The sequence below is a fragment of the Cnephaeus nilssonii genome, assembly GCF_951640355.1.
Source record: "Cnephaeus nilssonii genome assembly, chromosome: 5".
NCBI classification, from domain to species: Eukaryota; Metazoa; Chordata; class Mammalia; order Chiroptera; family Vespertilionidae; genus Cnephaeus; species Cnephaeus nilssonii.
In genome coordinates, this window is record NC_137076.1 from 45241933 (window position 1) to 45261102 (window position 19170).

Genomic DNA, 19170 nt, shown 5'->3' on the forward strand with positions numbered 1-19170 from the left:
CACGGTTTAAGGGGCCTAAGCGGGAAGGGTGGTAGCGAGTACATTTCTTCACACATTTACTTTTCTGCGAAACTCAAATGCCATTCTTTCTCCATCACAGACCAAGATCATGTCGTTTCCTATGGAAGCAAACCCGGGAAGCATTCAGATCAGGCAACAGTATGCTCTGAAGAACAGAAATTTAAGAGCAGTACCTTGATGTGAAAGCCACTCTCGCGCCTCGTTTTGTTGATAAAATCATACCCTGGTATTCCCCAGCCGACTTCACCAACATACACGTGCTTGTATCTGGCTGGCAAGCTGCCGCATGAGGCCGGCCTCCATAAGTAGCCGAGGTCTCCAGATTTCTCTAATGCCGGACGCAGTTCTCCTACATATGAGGTGTGCTGCTGAACTCTAGGTAGATAATCCTTTTTATAATCTGGGCCTTAAAAAGACAGAAAATAAATACTTAAAAAAATCTCCACACTTTATTCAAAGATGCTTTTGTTATCTTAAATGGTAGAAATAACAATAGCTAATAATTTTATCATGTTCTAGGTGTTATTATAGGCCATTTATGCGTGTTAATTCAATTAATCCTTATAATAACCGAATGAGGCAGGTGGTATATTTTCCCCAGGTGGTAGGTGGGGAAATGAGGCCCAGAAAGATGGGTTATTTGTCCAGTGTCACAGCTAACCAGCTCTTCATTCCCTGACAGGCGGTCCCACAAACCGAGCCTTTCATTGCCCCACTAAACGACTTTGCTTATAATCAACTTAATACAGACGCACTTTATACATTAAAAAACCTCACAAGGGGGTGTTGTATCTAGATAGGTAAAACCTGAAATAAGAATTAGAAAATCCCCCAAATATATCAGAAGTAATTGGAAAGTGGAGAAGACTGTCAGGTGAGAAGGACCACTTATGACAGGGGATGATCCAAGGCAGGGGTAAATGTTTTTTACCCCAGGGGTAAATGTTTTTTAAATACATTTTAAATCAATAAAAATGTATTTAAAAAACAAAATATTGGTTTGTTTGTTTTTTAAATACATTTTTATTGATTTCAGAGAGGAATAGGAGAAGGAGAGAAAGATGCAAACATCAATGTAGAGAGAGAATCATTGATCAGCTGCCTCCTGCAAGCTCCCTACTGGGGATCGAGCCTGCAACTTGGGCACGTGCCCTCACCAGGAATCAAACCGTGACCTCCTGGTTCATAGGTCAATGCTCAACCACTGAACCATACCAGCCGGGCTAAATATTGGTATTTTAAATGTAAGACAATGAATAAGAAGCAATCGATGAATTGTGAAAGTGGATGAAACAAGCAAAAAAAAAAAAAAAGGAGAGAAGGTCTGGGGAAATATAATGGAAATAAACTTGGTTGTGAAAGTTGATGATGTGAAAATACAAAGAGGAGCTAAGACTTTGGGGAAGAACGGTACTGACTACAAATAGGCAACGAGATGCTGGCCCAGGGAGAGTTTCAGAGGCCCCAGGACCAAAACGTGTGCAGGATTGTACGGGCAGAGCTGGGACTCAGAGGAGGAACTTCATTGCAAAGACCTCAGAGGCAGGAGCTTCTGTGGTCACACTGTGTGTCACCTGGACCCCTGCTGGCCCTGTGGCTTCCTTCACTTTGCTCTTGGATCAGCGAGCTCGGTATTTGCAGAGCACAGACGGGCTGGAGTCGACCAGGTACTCCGATGGGATGGTCCATGTCACAACAAGCCTGTGCTTGGAAGAGTAATCTAAGCGTTCCAAGGAAGTTGAAAACATTCTTCAGACACGATTTTGGCAGATGTTTTCACAGCTTCCTAATCTCCTTTGCTCCCCATGACGCATTGAGTATTTACTGTGGCTAATTTCCCTGGATGAATACATTGTGGCTTCCATTTTATTGGCTGCAGGCTTGCACTTTGGTGTAGCTGCTTTGGTAACGTATAGAATGGTCAGAGCATGGAAGTCTATTTTCTCTTGAGGTCTCACCTACAAGACTCCTGTCATAAGGGAATTTTTGCAATCTTTAATAGTATAAAATACAGAAAAACTGTGTCCATTTTGCTGGGATTTCAGTGTATGTTTTAGGCCAGTATTTTTCCAAATGTTTCATCAAACAATGCTCGCATGCTTGCACCTGAAAAATATGTATGGGTGGGATGAGGTGGGGTAGCTGGGGGTGCTGCATAATCAATTACATTTGGGAACACTGTTTGCTACCTTTGCCTTTTAGAGATTCGCAGCACATGAAAGTATATTAGAAGTTCTGAGAAATCCCATGATAAATAAACCTGTTTACAATTATGCAGTGCAGAGTTTCTCAATCTTATTTAAACATGGCACAGTTCCCCCCGCTGGATCATGGGGTCATGTGTACGAATCCCACAGACTTGGGGAAATACTGATCCTGTGTGTGATGTTCCCATCGTCCTTAAAATTTTGTCATCACCACACTCTACCACAAATGTTAGAGCAGATATGTATCTGCAGTTAGTTCCTTAGTTAGTCCATTCTGTGGACTGTAATACATGTTTTAGGAGAGCCACCACGCGACAGCTGAGTCAAAAGCACTGAGTTGTGGACAGCGGAATGAAAAGTGCTGGTGCTCGGCAAACAAAAAGTGTGTATTTCAGGGGTGGGACGTTAGGGGCGCTCCAATCAAGTTCTCTATGGCTTGGCCCAGCTGGTTTGGCTCAGGGGATAGAGCAGAGGTCTGCAAACTGAAGGGTCCTGGATTTGATTCCGGTCAAGGGCACATGCCTGGGTTGTGGGTTCAATCCCCAGTAGGGGGCATGAAAGAGGCAGCCGATCAACGATTCTCTCTCATTGTTGATGTTTCTCTCTCTCCCTCTCCCTTCCTCTCTGAAATCAATAAAAATATATTTTAAAAAAAGGTCCTCCATGGCTTTAGTCAAGTCACTGGACTTTTCTTTTTAAATGTATCTTTATTGCTGGAAGTATTACAGATGTCCTCTTTTTTTCCCATTGACCCCCTTCGCCCCAACCCCCCAGGCCTACCATACTATTGTCTGTGTCCATGGGTAATGCATATATGCATGTACATTCTTTGGTTAATCTCTTCCTGCCCCCAGCTCCACCCTTCCCTCTGAGATTCATCAGTCTGTTCCATGTTTCCACGCCTCTGGTTCTATTTTGTGCCTCCGTTTATTTTGTTCATTAGATTCCAAATGTAAGTGAGAGCATGTGAAACTTGTCTTTCTCTGACTGGCTTATTTCTCCAGGTCCCTCCGTGCTGTCTCAAAGGGTAAGAGATCCTTCTTTTATACAGCTGCACAGTATGGTCCCTGGACTTTTCTAAACCATCATTTCTTCATCTCTGCTTTAGAACTAGAGTGACGCGATGGGCATGACATAGAAGATTCCTGGGGAAACCTGGCCTGGCCACACAGCTGATTCAGGCACCTGCCGGTGAAGCAGCGGCAGCTGGATGCCATGATCTGAGATGGGCCCCACATTCCCAGCGGATCTATAGCCAGCCCAGTGTTCCCTAACCACCCAACCAGCCACACGCAGAAATGTGGTTTCCCTAATGAGACCGTCCCACAGGTGTTTGGCTTTAAATGGCCCGTTTCCCCTCCCCCAGGCCTCATCCTCCAGAGCCTACTAGACTCTATGCTGGATCTGATTCTTTTAAGTGCCCTCACCTGCTTAAAAGTAAAGCTTCCAATTCATGTTCAATCTATGTTCTCTTTATTTTCCCTTTAACAGTTATCCCTGTTCAACTACTGTTGTTACATCCCTTAGTGTGTTTCTGGTTAGTTGGGTTTTTTGTTGGTGTTGTTTTCCTATGGTAAGTATTCTTGGATCTTTCATCCTCTTCCCCAAAACTCCAGCCCTCGTTTTGCCAACGATGAAGTTGGCAGCTCCTGGGTTAACAAAACCCTCACCTGCCTGTCTTTGGGGTTCTCTTTCATGTTCAAGGGCTAACCTCTGGTGGGTTATTTGCGGCTGTAACGCTTAAATAGAACTGCCGACGCTGCTCACGCAGCCCTGACGCCTCTTCCACCGCGACGGCGGGGAAGGAGATGTGCTTCCATTAAAACCCGCACCAGGCGTCATGGTTCCACATCTCTCCATCTTCCCGCCCTGGAAAACGGCAGCTCCAAAGACGGTAGGAAGACCCCAGCTCGCCTCTCTCCTATGTGCCTGCCCAGCATTACTTGCTCACTTGTGTCTGAAATTCTAACGTTACAGTTAAGGATGTGGTTTTGAAGCTAAACTGCTGTGGGTTCACAGGCTGGCGTTGTCCTGTGTTGGCTTTGTGACCCGGGGAAAAAATGATCCAGCGTCTGAATTACAGGTCCCTCCTCTATAAAATGAGAAGAAGGAATCTGTCTTGCAGTGTCGTTGGAAGGAGGGGAGAGGATCAATTTTATGTCAAATTTTTTAAAAGGGTCAAATAAACATCAGGCAAAAACACTGCTATATACATTTGTTCTTCTTCCAAACAATAAACCTCCTGTGGACAATCGGAAAACATTAGGGACAGCTTCCAAGAAACTCAAACTGCCTCCAATAAGCTCATGGGATTATTGTGTTAAAAGGGTGTTTTAGAAAATAATTATGCATAGAATTATAAATTGGAATTGAGTTATAAAGAATTAGAGAATTCGCTTGATATGCATAGCTCAAATAATGATTCTACTAATATTGATGACACCCTACTGTGTGCCTGGGTCAGTGTGAAATGAACAGAGATTCATAAGGCGTGGCCTCTGTGTTTCTGATTTCTCATATGCTAGTGGCTGAATGTTTGTGTCCTCCCCCAAATCCATATGCTAACTCCTAAGGCCCCATGTGGTGTATTTGGAAGTACGGACTTTGGGAGATGATTAGGCCATGAGGGTGGAGCTCACACGCATGGGGTTAGTGCCCTTTTATAAAAGAGGCCGGGAGAGCGCCCTCACCGCTTCTGCCACGTGAGGTTATAGCGAAAAAACGGGCCGTCTCTGAACCAGGGAGCAGCCTCCCACCAGACACAGAATCTGCCCCTCACCAGATGTCTTGACTTGGGACTTCCCAGCCTCCAGAAGTATGAGCAATAAATTTCTGCTGTTTACAAGTCCCCCGACTATGGTATTTTATTATAGCAGCCCCGAATGGACTAGCACCGTGGTCGGCAAACTGCGGCTCGCGAGCCACATGCGGCTCTTTGGCCCCTTGGGTGTGGCTCTTCCACAAAATACCACGGCCTGGGCGAGTCTATTTTGAAGAAGTGGCGTTAGAAGAAGTGAAAGTTTAAAAAATGTGGCTCTCAAAAGAAATGTCAATCGTTGTACTGTTGATATTTGGCTCTGCTGACTAATGAGTTTGCCGACCACTGGACTAGCACATCATACAGTCTGAAGGAGACCACACTCACCTCCTCTAGGAAACAGTGTCTGCTCTCAAGACAGACATCGCTGTTCACTGAAACTTTGAAGTACAGTTTGACCTGACATGTGTGCGTGGGTTTCCGGGCTGTTTCATGAGTGTGCGTCTCGTCGCTGTGCTTGTCAAGCAACCTCTTACTCGTGCCCCTCAGAGACTTAAGCTCCCCTATTTGCTCTGTCACTTCCCCAGTAACTAGAGCAGCGCGATACTGTTAGCAAATGCTTGGTGAGGTTTGTTGAAAGAACAACTACTTTCTCACTGACGTTGCTGATGTAATCCAAAAAAAAAACCTCTGTATTTTTCCCAGTGAGAAAGAAGGCAGGATCCAAAGTTTTACCCACACCCCCGGACTTTTAAAAACAACACTGACAGACTCACCGCGACAAAACTCTGCATCCCTATGACTGTCCACGTGTCCCTCTCACCTGAAGGGGAAAACTAAATATATAATGAAAAACGGGTTTCAGTGTTCGGGGGTTTTTTTGGTTTGGAATTTCCGTACTATAAATGTGCATGAAATGGTCCGTTTTAGTATAAGAAACTCTTTACCATTCATGGAGACAGGCTCCAGACGTTCCCATGAAAAGGGATATTAATAAGATCTATGAATGTAGAACTAATAAAAACCCATTCCTGCAGGTAACAGGAAATCCTTCACAAAATGGATGAGATGAGGAAAATTATGTCACATAGTAAGATCTGAGGCAGGCGCGCCCGGGGCTGTTTCACTCCATAGGTCAGGGATGTCGTTAGAATCATGGGTTCTTCCCACCTCCGGGCGGCATCCTCAGGGCGCCAGGTCGCCCTGGCCGTCAGGCCGCTCCTCCTCAGGTGTCAGGAGGCTGTGGCAGCGTCAGGGACCACATGCAGGCGTCATCATGCCCGAGGGGGTGCCGGTTTCATCAGTGGAGCAGCTTTTCCTAGAAAACCCCAGTGGATTCCTCTCGTTTCCTCTCGTTGGCCAGCACTGAGTCATTCATGCTCCCTAAGGCGGCGCCCTGGCAGGAGGATGGGGATTTCAGTGACTGGCTTGGATGAATCAGGGTGTAATCCTGAGTCATGTGAGGCCAGGCTAGACACCCAAACAAAATGCAAGCTTTCTAGAAAGGAAGAAGCGGATTCTGGCCTCTGGGTTATCTGCTGCAAAGCATCAAGGGCAACACTTCTCATAGAGAAAAAAAATCTCAATCTCTCTCTCTCTCTCTCACACATACACACACAGTGCAACTTTTTATTGCTGTACAATCTCCTTTTAAGACGGCATGAGATTATTTTAAGTCACTGCCTCACTCTCCTGCGGTTCTTGATCACGTGCTAAGCTGTAATTTGGTGTTTATGCTCTCAGACTTGAGGATATGGCTTTATATGGAAACAAGACAGAGCAACTGAGGCAAGCCAGGGCGCCTTCAGGAAATGCAAGGGAGAGGGAGCAGTTGGTGGTGGTTCTCTTCAAGCCCTTTGATCCGAGCACACTTTTCTGTAAAGGGCCGAACAGTAAATGCTCTAGGCTTGCGGGCCGCGCTGTCTCTGTCTCAACTCCAATGCTGCCATCACAGCGCAAAAAAAGCCATTGACGATATGTGAACTATTGTGTGCCTATGTTCCAATAAAACTTTACTTATGAACACTAACATTAGAATTGTATACTATTTCACATGGCCACAGATAGTCTTTTAATTGTTCAACCACAGTGAGTGATCATTTTAGCTGCAGGAAACCAGGCATCATCGAACCAGATTTGGCCCACGGGCTGTAGTTTACTGACCACCACCCCCCCCAACCCCCGACCCCCCGGTCTAGAGTGTGTCTCATATTTGCCTTTTGTCCTCAATGAATATTTTATTTATTTTTACTATTTTTTAAAAATACAATCTTATTGATTTCAGAGAGAAAAGAAGGGGGATAAGAGAGAATCACTGATAGGCTGCCTCCTGCACACCCATCTCTGGGGATCAAGCCTGCAACCTGGGCATGTGCCCTGACTGGGAATCGAACCGTGACCTCCTGGTTCATAGGTCGACACTCAACCACTGAGCCACGCTGGCTGGGCCTTCATGAATATTTTAGATAGGAAGCTTCCTCTTCCCTATTTGTTAGAGTCAAATGGTTGACTACACCACTGCGAAGATAAGGTTTTCATTCATGCACTGGTATAACTGCATGAGAGAAGTCACTTTCTGTGTGCACAGCAGGTCCCAGCTGAGAGCGTTGCTTTATCTGACCTTGCTGATGTTCGTTTGGCCCCATCTCATCTCTGACTCTGTGATCATTGATTTTCTTATTATTGGAGTTGCATAAGTGGCCAGTGAGGAGAGGCAAATATATCAACCTGCCAGTACAAATAAAAAATAGAAAAGTGGGGTGGGACACTAAATTATACAGGCTTGCCTGGAAGAAATAACAGGTGAGAATGACACTGATTTTGCCTGTGCTGGAAGGAACTGAGAGGCAAAGCATTGCTCCATGAGTGCTCTGAGAAATGACAGTATTTACTGCTGAATCCAAAGAGAAGAGGGTGACTAAGAGAAGAGGGGGGAAATAGTGCTATGGGATGTCAAACACACTGTTGAGTTAATACCAGCTTTGCTTCAAAAAAGAGACGAGAAAAGAAATGTACCACTTTAAACATAGGCATTGACAGTAAGGCACATCACAATTATAGACCAAAGAAAATGTGTAATTTATTAAGAAAACACTTCTTAGCCTACTTGAAATATGGCCATTTCCTCCTCTGTTCCCCGGATAAACAGTACATTAGGGCAGGATTGTTTATTTCTAGACGGCAGGAAGTGACTTCAGTCTAGACCAGGGCCGTTTAGACGAGGAAGTGGTATTTCTCAACCTTGTAAATTATGTAATAAACAAGTAGAAATGGCTAAAGGTATGCTGTAAGAAAAACGTGTGAACATGCTATTTGGATTATTGAGAAACGTTTTATTGTAAAAAGCAAGGAAGTGGTAATCAACAGATAGGTACTATTTACAACAGAGAGGTATCTTTCATTATACCTTTACCCTTCTCTATGACACGGCTCCCAGACAGTTAAGAGAATAGAAATAAAGTGAGTCCTTGTTTATTCCAGGAATGGATTGCATTATGTGGCAACACTTTGCTATTACAATGGATTTGTGAACAGGTGAAAAATTAGATTCACAAAGCCACGGGAGCAGAGATTAAGAAATTATAAATTATTTAAAATTTCTTTTTGAGGACATATGTGAATCTCCTTACTTTAGGGATCTATTTTCCCATTCCTGTGAGCAAACATTTTCTTCTAGAATTAACGTGGTGTAATAAAAGGAGCACATAGGTGGGGAGAATGAATGGCAATTGGGATTTTAGTCTTGACCTTGCTGCCATTGGCTGAGAAGACTTGGAAAGTCATTTCATCTTCCTTGGTTCACCCCAATTCCTTCTTATTTCCCCCCAATAACTTTATTGAAGTGTAACTGTCATACAATAAACTGCATATATTTAAAGTGTACAATTTCTTAAGTTTTATGTATGTGTACACACATGAACAAGGTGACCAGATAAATAAAAAATATCCATTTAAATTTGAATTTTATGTAAACAATAATTTTTTAGTATAAGTATGTTTCAAACATTTCATAGAACATATTTACACTACAAATATTCTTTATATTAAAATTCAAATTTAATTGGGTGTTTTTTACTTGCTAAATCTAGCAATCCTATCCATGGAAATACCACCACAATCAAGATAAAGAACAAATCCATCGATTCCCTTTGTAAATCCTTCCTTTCCCACTCTCTGACCTTTCCCATACCCAGGCAACCACTTATCTGCTTTCTGTTACAATGTGATTAATTTGCACTTTCTAGAATTTTGTATAAATGACATCATACTGTGTTCTCTCTCTCTTGCCTAGCTTCTTACACGAAGCATAATTATTTTGAGATGATCCTTATTATAACATGTACCAACAGTTTTTTCTTGTTTATTACCGAATAGTATGGATGTGCAACAAGTTTGTTTTATCCATTTACCTGTTAATGGACTTTTGGGTTATTTTCAGTTTGGGGCTGTTACAGATAAAGCCACTATGAACATTTCTGTATAGGTCTTTGTATGGACAAATGCTTTCATTTCTCTTAGTTGAATACCTAGGAGTGGAATGGCTGGATCCTGTGGTGCGTGTATTAAGAAACTGTCTAATTGTTTTCCAAAGTGATGCTACGCTTTTTCACTCCCACCAGTATCTTCACGCTCTGGTTGCTCCACATGCTAATACTTGCTGATTTTTGCCATCTTAATAGGTGTGGAGTAGTATCTCATTGTGGTTTTAATTGGCACTCACTTCTCTAATGACTAATGATGTTGAGCATCTTGTGCTTATTTGCCATCTGTGTATCTTTGATGAAGCATCCAAATCTTTTGCTTATTTCTTAAATTGTGTTGTTTTCTCATTGAGAATTTTGAGAGTTATTTATATGCTCTGGATACAAGTCTTTTGTCAATACACACTTTGCAAATAGTTTCTTCTAGTCTTCCCTTTTGTTTTTATTCTCTTAGCAGTGTCTTACGGAGAGTAGAAATTTTTCATTTTGGTCAAGACCAATTTATAAAATTGTTCCTTTATAGATCATACTTTAGGTGTTGGGTCTGAAAAAGATACTTGTCTAACCTAAGGTCACGAAGATCTTCTTCTATGTTTTCCTTTAGAAGTTTTATATAGTTTTAGGTTTTTCACTTAGGTCTATGAACCATTTTAAGTTAATTTTTGTATCGGATGAGAGATATGGATTGAAGTTCAATTTTTGTGTGTATGGACAGCCAGTTGTTCTAGCACCACTTGTTACACTATTCTTTCTTCACTGAATTGCCTTTGCACCTGTTTTAGTGAATATATATGTATATATATGAATATATATCCCTAAATATATATATCATTAAATATATATGTCTGTAAATATCTCTCTCCCTCTCTCTCTCTCTCCCCCCCCTCTGTCTCTCTCTCATTCTCTCTCTCTCATACACACACACACACACACACACACACACACACACACACACACACACAGTGTTAGTTAACTGAGTCCCGTGTAAAAGGTATTTCTATCTATGGGCTGTAATCAGAAAAGTTTGAAAGCTACTGACATAATGGTCACCAGGATTACTTTTCCTCTCTCCTTTGGTCTCTTAATCATATTTGTCACTTCTATACATTCAGTCCTCCCCACTGTTTCGATGCCCACTGTCCTCTGAAACTTCATTTCCTGTGGAAGCACATTTATGACCACCCGAGGAAAGCAGTTCCCACTGCTTCTTCCATCTTCTCCTCTTCCTTTGCTACAAGGGAACAAAGGAAGAGGAGGTTTTATTTCTCCCCACCAACTTCATATCACTCTCCGTGTGATTCACACTCTGCCCTTCCTTCACTATTTCTTGTGGTTTGCAGCAAACCATTTCCTTTTTCATCTGTTTTGCCGTATTGGGAGGCATCGTGGTGTGGAGAAGAGATGGACCACACACTTCATCTAAATTCTATTTCATAATAGGTTTGTAACCTTCTTCACAATACTTCCTGTTTCTCAGGCTCAGTTCTTTATCTGGAAAATGAAACATCTTACCACCTCATACAATTGTTGAAAGAATTAAGAGATATATTGTATATAGCATATGTATATCATATCTAGACATGTACCTGGCACAAAACAGATGCCTAATGATAGTTATTATCAAATTATGTAACTTCTAACGCTTTCTGTTATTTCTGTCACCTTCTACCATGCCCATACCTTCTTCTATGCTAGTGCTATTGTAGCCTATACAATATTGGGCCTGAGGCGATTAGATGCAATGCCCTGAACAACTGTAGTGGAAATGTTTAAGGATGTTATGCAGGGAGTATCATGGTGCCAAACAGATGGAAATCGGATTTAATTTTACTTTAAATACAAAGATTCTTCTTCCACAAAAGAGAACCATTGTGAAAGTAGCCAGAAAAATACTCCTCTCTAAAGAGAACACAGCTACTAGAAATGCTAACCATTCAGCAAAGAGGTTTAAGGTAGTTTAAGTAGATCCCACCTCGTTATAAATAACTAGAGGCCCAGTGCACAAAATTCGTGCATGGGTAGGGTCCCTAGGCCTGGCTGGCGATCAGGGCCGATCAGGTTTCTCGCCTTCCCGCCTCCCTGCCTCCCTGCCTCCCTGCCTCTTCCTTCCCTCGTTCCCTCAGCACCCCGCCACTGCTGCTGGTCACCCGCCAAGTTCTGCGCCTCCCCTTAGTGGTCAGTGTATGTCATAACAAGTCATCGAACTCCTGTTCTCCCGGTCGAACTCCGGAGGGGACACTTTGTATATTAGCCTTTTATATATATATAGATTGAAATTCTGGAAGCTAATATGGTTGTTTCAGTTTTGCACTGTATTGCAACTTTAATAAATTTACTCATTTTTAAAAAAATATATTTTATTGATTTTCCACAGAGAGGAAGGAAGAGGGATAGAGAGCTAGAAACATCGATGAGAGAGAAACATCAACCAGCTGCCTCCTGCACATCCCCCACCGGGGATGTGCCTGCAACCAATGTACATGCCCTTGACCGGAATTGAACCTGGGACATTTCAGTCCGCAGACCGATGCTCTATCCACTGAGCCAAACCGGTTTCGGCAAATTTACTCATTTTTATAGTTGTTCTTCACCACCATTCGTTCATTATTATTTATCCTAACTAGAGGCCTGTTGCACGATATTCGTGCAAGAATAGGCCTTTCTTCCCCTGGCTTCACTCCCAGCTGCCTGGGAGCCGGCAAGTCCCCGCTCCCTGGCCGCCCGGGAGCCAGCACCTCCTCGCTCCTGGGCTGCCTGGAGCTGGCAAGTCCTCGCTTCTGTCTGGAGCACCACTCCAGTAGCTCCCTCCGCTGCCACCCATTCCCCTCATAGCAGGCTTCACTCCGCTCCGTGCCTGCATATGCAAATTAACCTCCATCTTTGTTGGGTTAATTTGCATACTCACTCTGATTGGCTGTGGGTGTAGCAGAGTGATGGTTAATTTGCATGTTTCTCTTTTATTAGGTAAGATTATAAGCAATGACCTGATATAGAAGCTATAGGTCAAGAGTGTTTGTTTGATATTCCATTCCTAGAAACTTAGGAATCCCATCAACTGGGGTTTTTAGATACTGGATGTTCCAATATAATATTAATATGAGCTTTAAACAAGTCTAAAGATGTACTCTCTATGCAGTAGTCACCAGCCACACATAGCTATTGAGTAGTTGTTATGTGATTAGTCCACATTGAAATGTGCTATAAAGTGAAACACATACCAGATTTCAAAGTCTTAGTACAAAAGAAATAATGTGTAACATTCTTTAATAACTTTTGGTATTAATTTCATATTGAAGTGACAATAATTTGGAGGTATTTTCATTTATTTCTGAAGTTTATTTTCAACTGTTTTAGTTTTTAAAATGTGGCTACTAGGAAATTATTAATTCTGTATGTGGTTTGCATTGTATTTCTACTGAACAGTACCGGCCGAGAGTTTGTAAACTAGTGAAATTCTATTTAGTACATACAACTCACGAAAGAGCCAGACAGAAGCAGTCTAGAAAGGTCCATTCAGTAGACCCAAATGAAACCAATTTGAGCAACTCTGTTTATGTAGGGAAATGCTCGTGGCTTTAACATGTGTATAAACATACCACGCCCTGTCACTGTGCTGTAATGTTGAACTTGTTACTCATCCCTGAAACCTGCCCCCAGGTTTCTGTAGCTAATTGCTCACAGTTGGATTCCTTTTAAAGTGAGATTTCACTCCCTACAGGATATGTTGCACATGCTGACATCCTGAGAGTTTCTAAGTTTTCACTCCACATAATGCTCATTTTAGGTCATATCGTGGCTTTGAACAAAACACAGAGCATGAAAGATGAATTACAGGCAATACTAAGTGGTGACAAGTAGAAATTCCCAGGATCAATACTAGTTGTGATCAAATAGTTACTAAAAAACATTAAAGACAGAAGTTTTTAAGTCAGAGCAATCATAGACTGATGACCTAATAATGATGTGTAAATAAAAAAATACGTAGTAGGTAGGTCAACCTCACGGAAAGATAGAAATTGGGGAGTCAGAATGGCAAACTATGATCTTATTCACCCACCAGAAAAGAGGGCTGCGGGGTCTTGAGAAGTGTAGCTCAACAGAAGAGAGTTAGGAGGGTCAGGCTATTGTGCTTGAATGCCATCAAGCCAATGGTTAGCATTGTTTTCCCTGGAATGCCAGTATTCTTCTGGTATTGTTTTGTCAATGTATTGATGCCAATTGGCATTTTCTTCTAATTATCATTAAAAATATATTTAAGACTATAGTGATTAGCCCAAGCTGGTTTGTCTCTGTAGAGTGTTGGCCCCCAGATTAAAGAGTACCAGGTTCAGTTTCGGTCAAGGGCCTTAGTTGCAGTCTCGATCTACAGCCCTAGTCCCAATCGATGTGTCTCTCTCACATTGATGTTTCTCTCTCTCTCTCTCTCCCCCTCCCTTCTACTGTCTCTAAAAATCAATGGAAAAAATATCCTTAGGTGAGGATTAACAAAAACAAAACAAGACTATAGTTATTATGTAATAATAATGTGGTTATTATTAGTAAACTGTCTTTGAGAAATGCTGTATGTGAGATTTCTAAGACATTTACATGTGAGATCACACGAAACATGGCTGCCTGATATTTCATAAATATTGATATGTAGATATCATATACCTGTTACTGTGACTCAGTTTTTCTCATCTATAAAATGAGGATAACAGTATCTAAGTGACATATTTTTATAAGAATGAAATGAGATAATTCATGTAAACTTAGAACAGTATCTGACATATTTTAAGCAGTAAATGCTAGATGGTGAAGATAATGAACTGATACGCACTTTTGTTTATTTTTTAATCTTTGATGCGCACTTTTTAAAAAATATATATTTCATTAATTTTTTATAGAGAGGAAGGGAGAAAGAGAGGGAGTTAGAAACATCGATCAGCTGCCTCCTGCACATCCCCTACTGGGGATGTGCCCGCAACCAAGGTACATGCCGTTGACCGGAATCAAACCTGGGACCCTTGAGTCCACAGGCCGACGCTCTATCCACCGAGCCAAACCGGTTAGGGCTGATACGCACTTTTAAAAAATATTTTTATTGATTTCAGGGAGGAAGGGAGAGGGTGAGAGAGATAGAAACATCGATGATGAAGAGAGAAACATTGATTGGCTGCCTCTTGCATGCCCTCTATTGGGGATCGAGCCCACAACTCAGGCATGTGCCCTTGACCGGAATCGAACCCAGGGCCTTCAGCCCACAGGCCAACACTCTATCCACTGAGCCAAACCGGCTAGGGCTTGATAATGCACTTTTAATGATCACTGGTTTATGTTCATTTTCATAATTTTAATACACATTTATGAAATGGATCAAATCTTGAATATTTCTTACAGCAAATGACTAATACATGAAACCATATTTCATTGTCTGCTTTAATCCATGCTTATTAAATCCTTTCAGCACATTATAATTGAAAAAATACTGCTGTGCTTATGTAGCCAGGATTCAAGAAATATTTATAAATCCATGAGTGAAGTGAATTTGAGCAATGTTGCATTAGACATTAGATCATCCAATATTTTCCTTCTGCTGTGAGTCTATAACAATGGTTTGGTAAATATTTAACACTGGAATTCAGAGGAAAAATATTATGGTGTTCGCATATACCAATATCTGTGGTGTAAATATTTCCACCATGACCAGTTTCAAACTACCAAGCTGATGTCACTGAATGCAGAGTTGAAAAGAGTTGCTAACAATCAGAAGGTACAAGCCAGCTCCTGCACACCAATCCTGTAGACACTAGCAATTCACTGATTATAACATGGCTTCTTATGCTGTGTTCATTCATTCATTATATCAGTGGTTCTCAAAGTGTGGTTCCGGACCAGCAACATAAGCATTTGAGAACTTATTCAAAATGCAAAATCTCTCGCCCCACCTCTTATCTCCTGAAACACAAACTCTGAAGGTGAGCCCAGCAATCTGTGCCTTAAACAATCCCTCCACGTGACTTTGACACATGATAAAGTTTGACACATGGCTTTATACCATCGCTATTGTTTCTAAAGAAGTAGAAGTGCCAAGTCACTTTTCTGACGTATGTTAATTAATATACCAAGACTAACCATGTTGGTGTTTTGATTCTTAAAAGCATCTAGTCTTCTGAAATTGTAACTCATATATCCTCAGAATCAAGAAAGGGTATCAAACTAGTACTCTTATGGGAAGATAGGAAGGTAATTTCATCTTCAAATATTTCCATGTTTCAGCTGCCAGTCAGAGGCTCTGAGGGCAGTGGTGTAGTGCTGCTGGTGGTGATTTCTGGTGGCTTCTGCAGTAGAGGCCACGGCCAAAATTCCTGTGCTAAAATAAATAGCTGCCCTGTTGTACTACTAGACATATTAATCCACTTGGGTTGCCAGTTGGTTGTTTGGAAATCACATGAAGACAGCCCTAAATCCAGTTACACTAACCACAGCATTGGCAGAAAGGACGCGTTTGCAGCATGTTCTGGGAGCTTGGGGTTGCTGCAGCCTCTGGTGGGGGGCAGGTACAACCTGTACCCTGGGTTCTCTCCCTCGGCTGGTGCTCATCCAACTGCCAAAATATTTCCAGCCACAGAAGCACATTCTATTTTTGGACAGGTCTAATTATTCTTCCATATGCTGAACTGAAATCTGCTTTGCGGTAGCAGTCACACATCCATCGGAATCCTAGCGGACAGTCCTCTCCTTGGTCAGCCGGGCCGATACTGGGAAAGGCTCACACTAAGCTCTTGGGTAAAGGAGGCGTCCTCTTCTTTTGGGTGCTCTTCGTGTAACTGATTCTCAGACTCTTCTCCATCCTGCCTCTCGATGCTCTTCCATGATTAACATCTACCCTTAAAGGGCCTCACTCAGAACCAAAAAGAAGGCTGCAATGTGGTCCAGGCAGGGCAGAGTCCGCTTGTTTGTGGACCACAGAGCTCTGTGATTATGTCAGCTATGTCGGAACCGTCTGGGCTCATCTTGAGTTTACAGTCAGCTACGACCTCCACACTAACCAGTCACACGAGTGTCTTCCCTACCCTTTACTCGTTCTGTTGATTTTTAACCCCAAGTGCAAGGTTCATATTTATTCCTGTTACATTCTAATCTTGTTAGGTTTAGCCCCTAATTCTAAAATATTATCTTTTACAATCCACATTGTCATTTAATTTTTACTCTCCCTCTCTCTCTTTCTCCTAGGACAACCCTAACCTAACGCTTATTAGGCCTTCTGCAAACCTAACAGCAAGCTTTCTCTTCCTCTATTCAAATATCGGAGAACAAACACAGCAAACTCCTGCTTCTCTCCCTCAATCAATTATTAAACATCAAAGCTGGAAACTAGAATAAAATGTCCGAGTGAAGTACCAGTTAAATATTGACTTTCACTTGCCAATTTTACTTCAGTCTGTCTTTCAGCTGAAGTGGCCTGAAAAACGAAAGTGCTACAATCACTGTAAATGATTCCTAGGGAACATTTAGAATACCCGACAGACATTAAATATTTGAAGTACATATCCCCTTTCTTAGATTGTGCGGGAGGAGGCAGTTTAAGAATAGTATAGAATAATTAAAAGATTTACTAGTTTTTCTGAATTAGTTGAAGTATTTGGAGAGTGTTGATACTTACTGAAAAATATTGCTACAAATTTTTTGAAATTTTTCCTCTGAGTTAATTATTTTTATGCTTATGAAAATTATTCCTCAATTGACTCCTTGAAGCTATAAAAATTGAAAATAATTAGAAGGATTTTAAAAAGATATCCTACTTAGCACAGATTTACTTGCATTTAGAGCTTACAGACTATGTGAAGAAACATTTCTAAACTCCACTTACGAGCTATAAGATTATGTAAAGTGTGGAGCTGAAATCAAATAACATCATGTTCACAAATGCCATAATTTAATTCAGGAGGGGGGGGGGGTCCCAAGATGCTATCTGATCTGATACTTTTGGACCAGATATCTTTAGATTAGAGACTATATTTTAGTTGACTCCGGTGAGGGCACTTCGGGGGAAGGGGAGGTGACCTTGTTATTTTCAATACGAAGAACCCTGGCTAACCTCGCACCACAGGATGCTGGAACAATTTTTTATGAAGTGATGCTCATACAAAATGGCACCAAATGATTCTGCTTATTTTGAATCCCCCCTCCCCCGGCCTCAAAAGTGGTATTGTGTACTGATGCATTCTTGCTTACAGAAAAGCAAATTAACTTTCCACATGTGAATAGGTGGTCAATGGTTCCAAATCTACAGTTGTGACTGAGTGATCACAGGTTTCTCACAGTAACCAAATATCAGATTAAACATTTTTCAAATGAGAGATACAGAAAAATTGGAACCCTTGTGCATTGTTGGTGGGAATATAAAATGGTGCAGCTGCTGTAGAAAATGGTGTGATGGTTCCTCAAGAAATTAGATATAGAATTACCGTAGGATCCAGCAATTCCACAGCAGCATTATTCGCAATAGCCAAAAGGTCAAACAACCCAAGCGTCCATTGATGGATGGGCAGATAAACAAAATGTGATATATATGGGTGTGTGTGTGTGTTAGGGCTTTTACTAGTATAACAAAATACTAGAGTTTCTGAAACAGCAGAAACCTCTTTTCTTATAATCCTGGAGGCTGGAAGTCCAAGACCAAAGTGTCTTCCAAGGCCAACATCTGGTGAGACCCCTCTGCTTCCCTCTGTGTCCTCACATGGCCTTTCCTCTGTGCATGCATGGGGAGAAAAAGAGCTCTGGTATTCCTCTTCCTTCTTCTTTTTTTTTTTAATATATTTTTATTGATTTCATAGAGAAAGGGAAAGATAGAAACATCAATGATGAGAGAGAATCATTGATTGGCTACCTCCTGCACGCCCCACACAGTGGATCGAGCCTGCAACCTGGGTATGTGCCCTTGACCAGAATCGAACCTGGGACCCTTTGTTCTGCAGGCCGATGCTCTACCCACTGAGCCAAACTGGCTAGGGCCCTCTTTCTTCTTATAAGGGCACCAGTTTCATGGGATTAGAGTCCCATCCCATGACCTTATTTAACCTTCATTACCTTCATGAAGGACCTGTCTCCAAATACAATTACATTGGGGATTGGGGCTTCAACATATGAAATTGTCAGGGGGAAGGGAGGACAAGTCAATCCATTAAAACATGCAATGAATCATTATTTATACAATGAATCATAAAAAGAAAGGAAATGGTGACACAAACTACAACAAGATGAAACTTGAGGACATCATGTTGAGTAAAATAAGCCAGTCACAAAAGGATTCCATTTATATGAGATGACTAAAGTGGTCAATTTTATTGGGACAGAAAGTAGAATGGTGGTTGCCAGGGGCTGGGAAAGGGGAAATGGAGAGTTAAGTGTTTAATGGACACAGAGTTTCAATTTTGTAAGATGGAAAAGTTCTGAAGATGGATGGTGGTGAGGGTTGCATCGAAATATAAATGTGCTTACTACTACAGGACTGTACGTTTTAAGTATTTACCATGTTAGGAAATCTCTCTTAGATTAAATCATTCCTGCTTTAGTAGGTAACCCCAAATGGCACTCCCTCTTGGTGGATCTATTCCTCTTGAAATATATTTAAATGCTTGATGTGCCATCGGTCTATCAACCAGCAGTCAGTACTTTGTTTTATGCTTTCTTTCTACATGGTCTTTCCAAATGTATGAGA

General features: G+C 41.7%; 1 protein-coding gene across 1 annotated transcript in view; it reads right to left on the reverse strand.

The window, feature by feature from the left end:
• SPMIP2 (sperm microtubule inner protein 2) overlaps positions 1-19170 on the reverse strand; it is a gene marked incomplete at both ends in the record, with an annotated part of 67506 nt that overhangs the window by 36166 nt on the left and 12170 nt on the right. The window contains one exon of the mRNA XM_079770247.1: positions 195-427. Coding sequence (XP_079626373.1) covers positions 195-427 — 233 coding nt within the window. The remainder of the gene's footprint in view (positions 1-194; positions 428-19170) is intronic.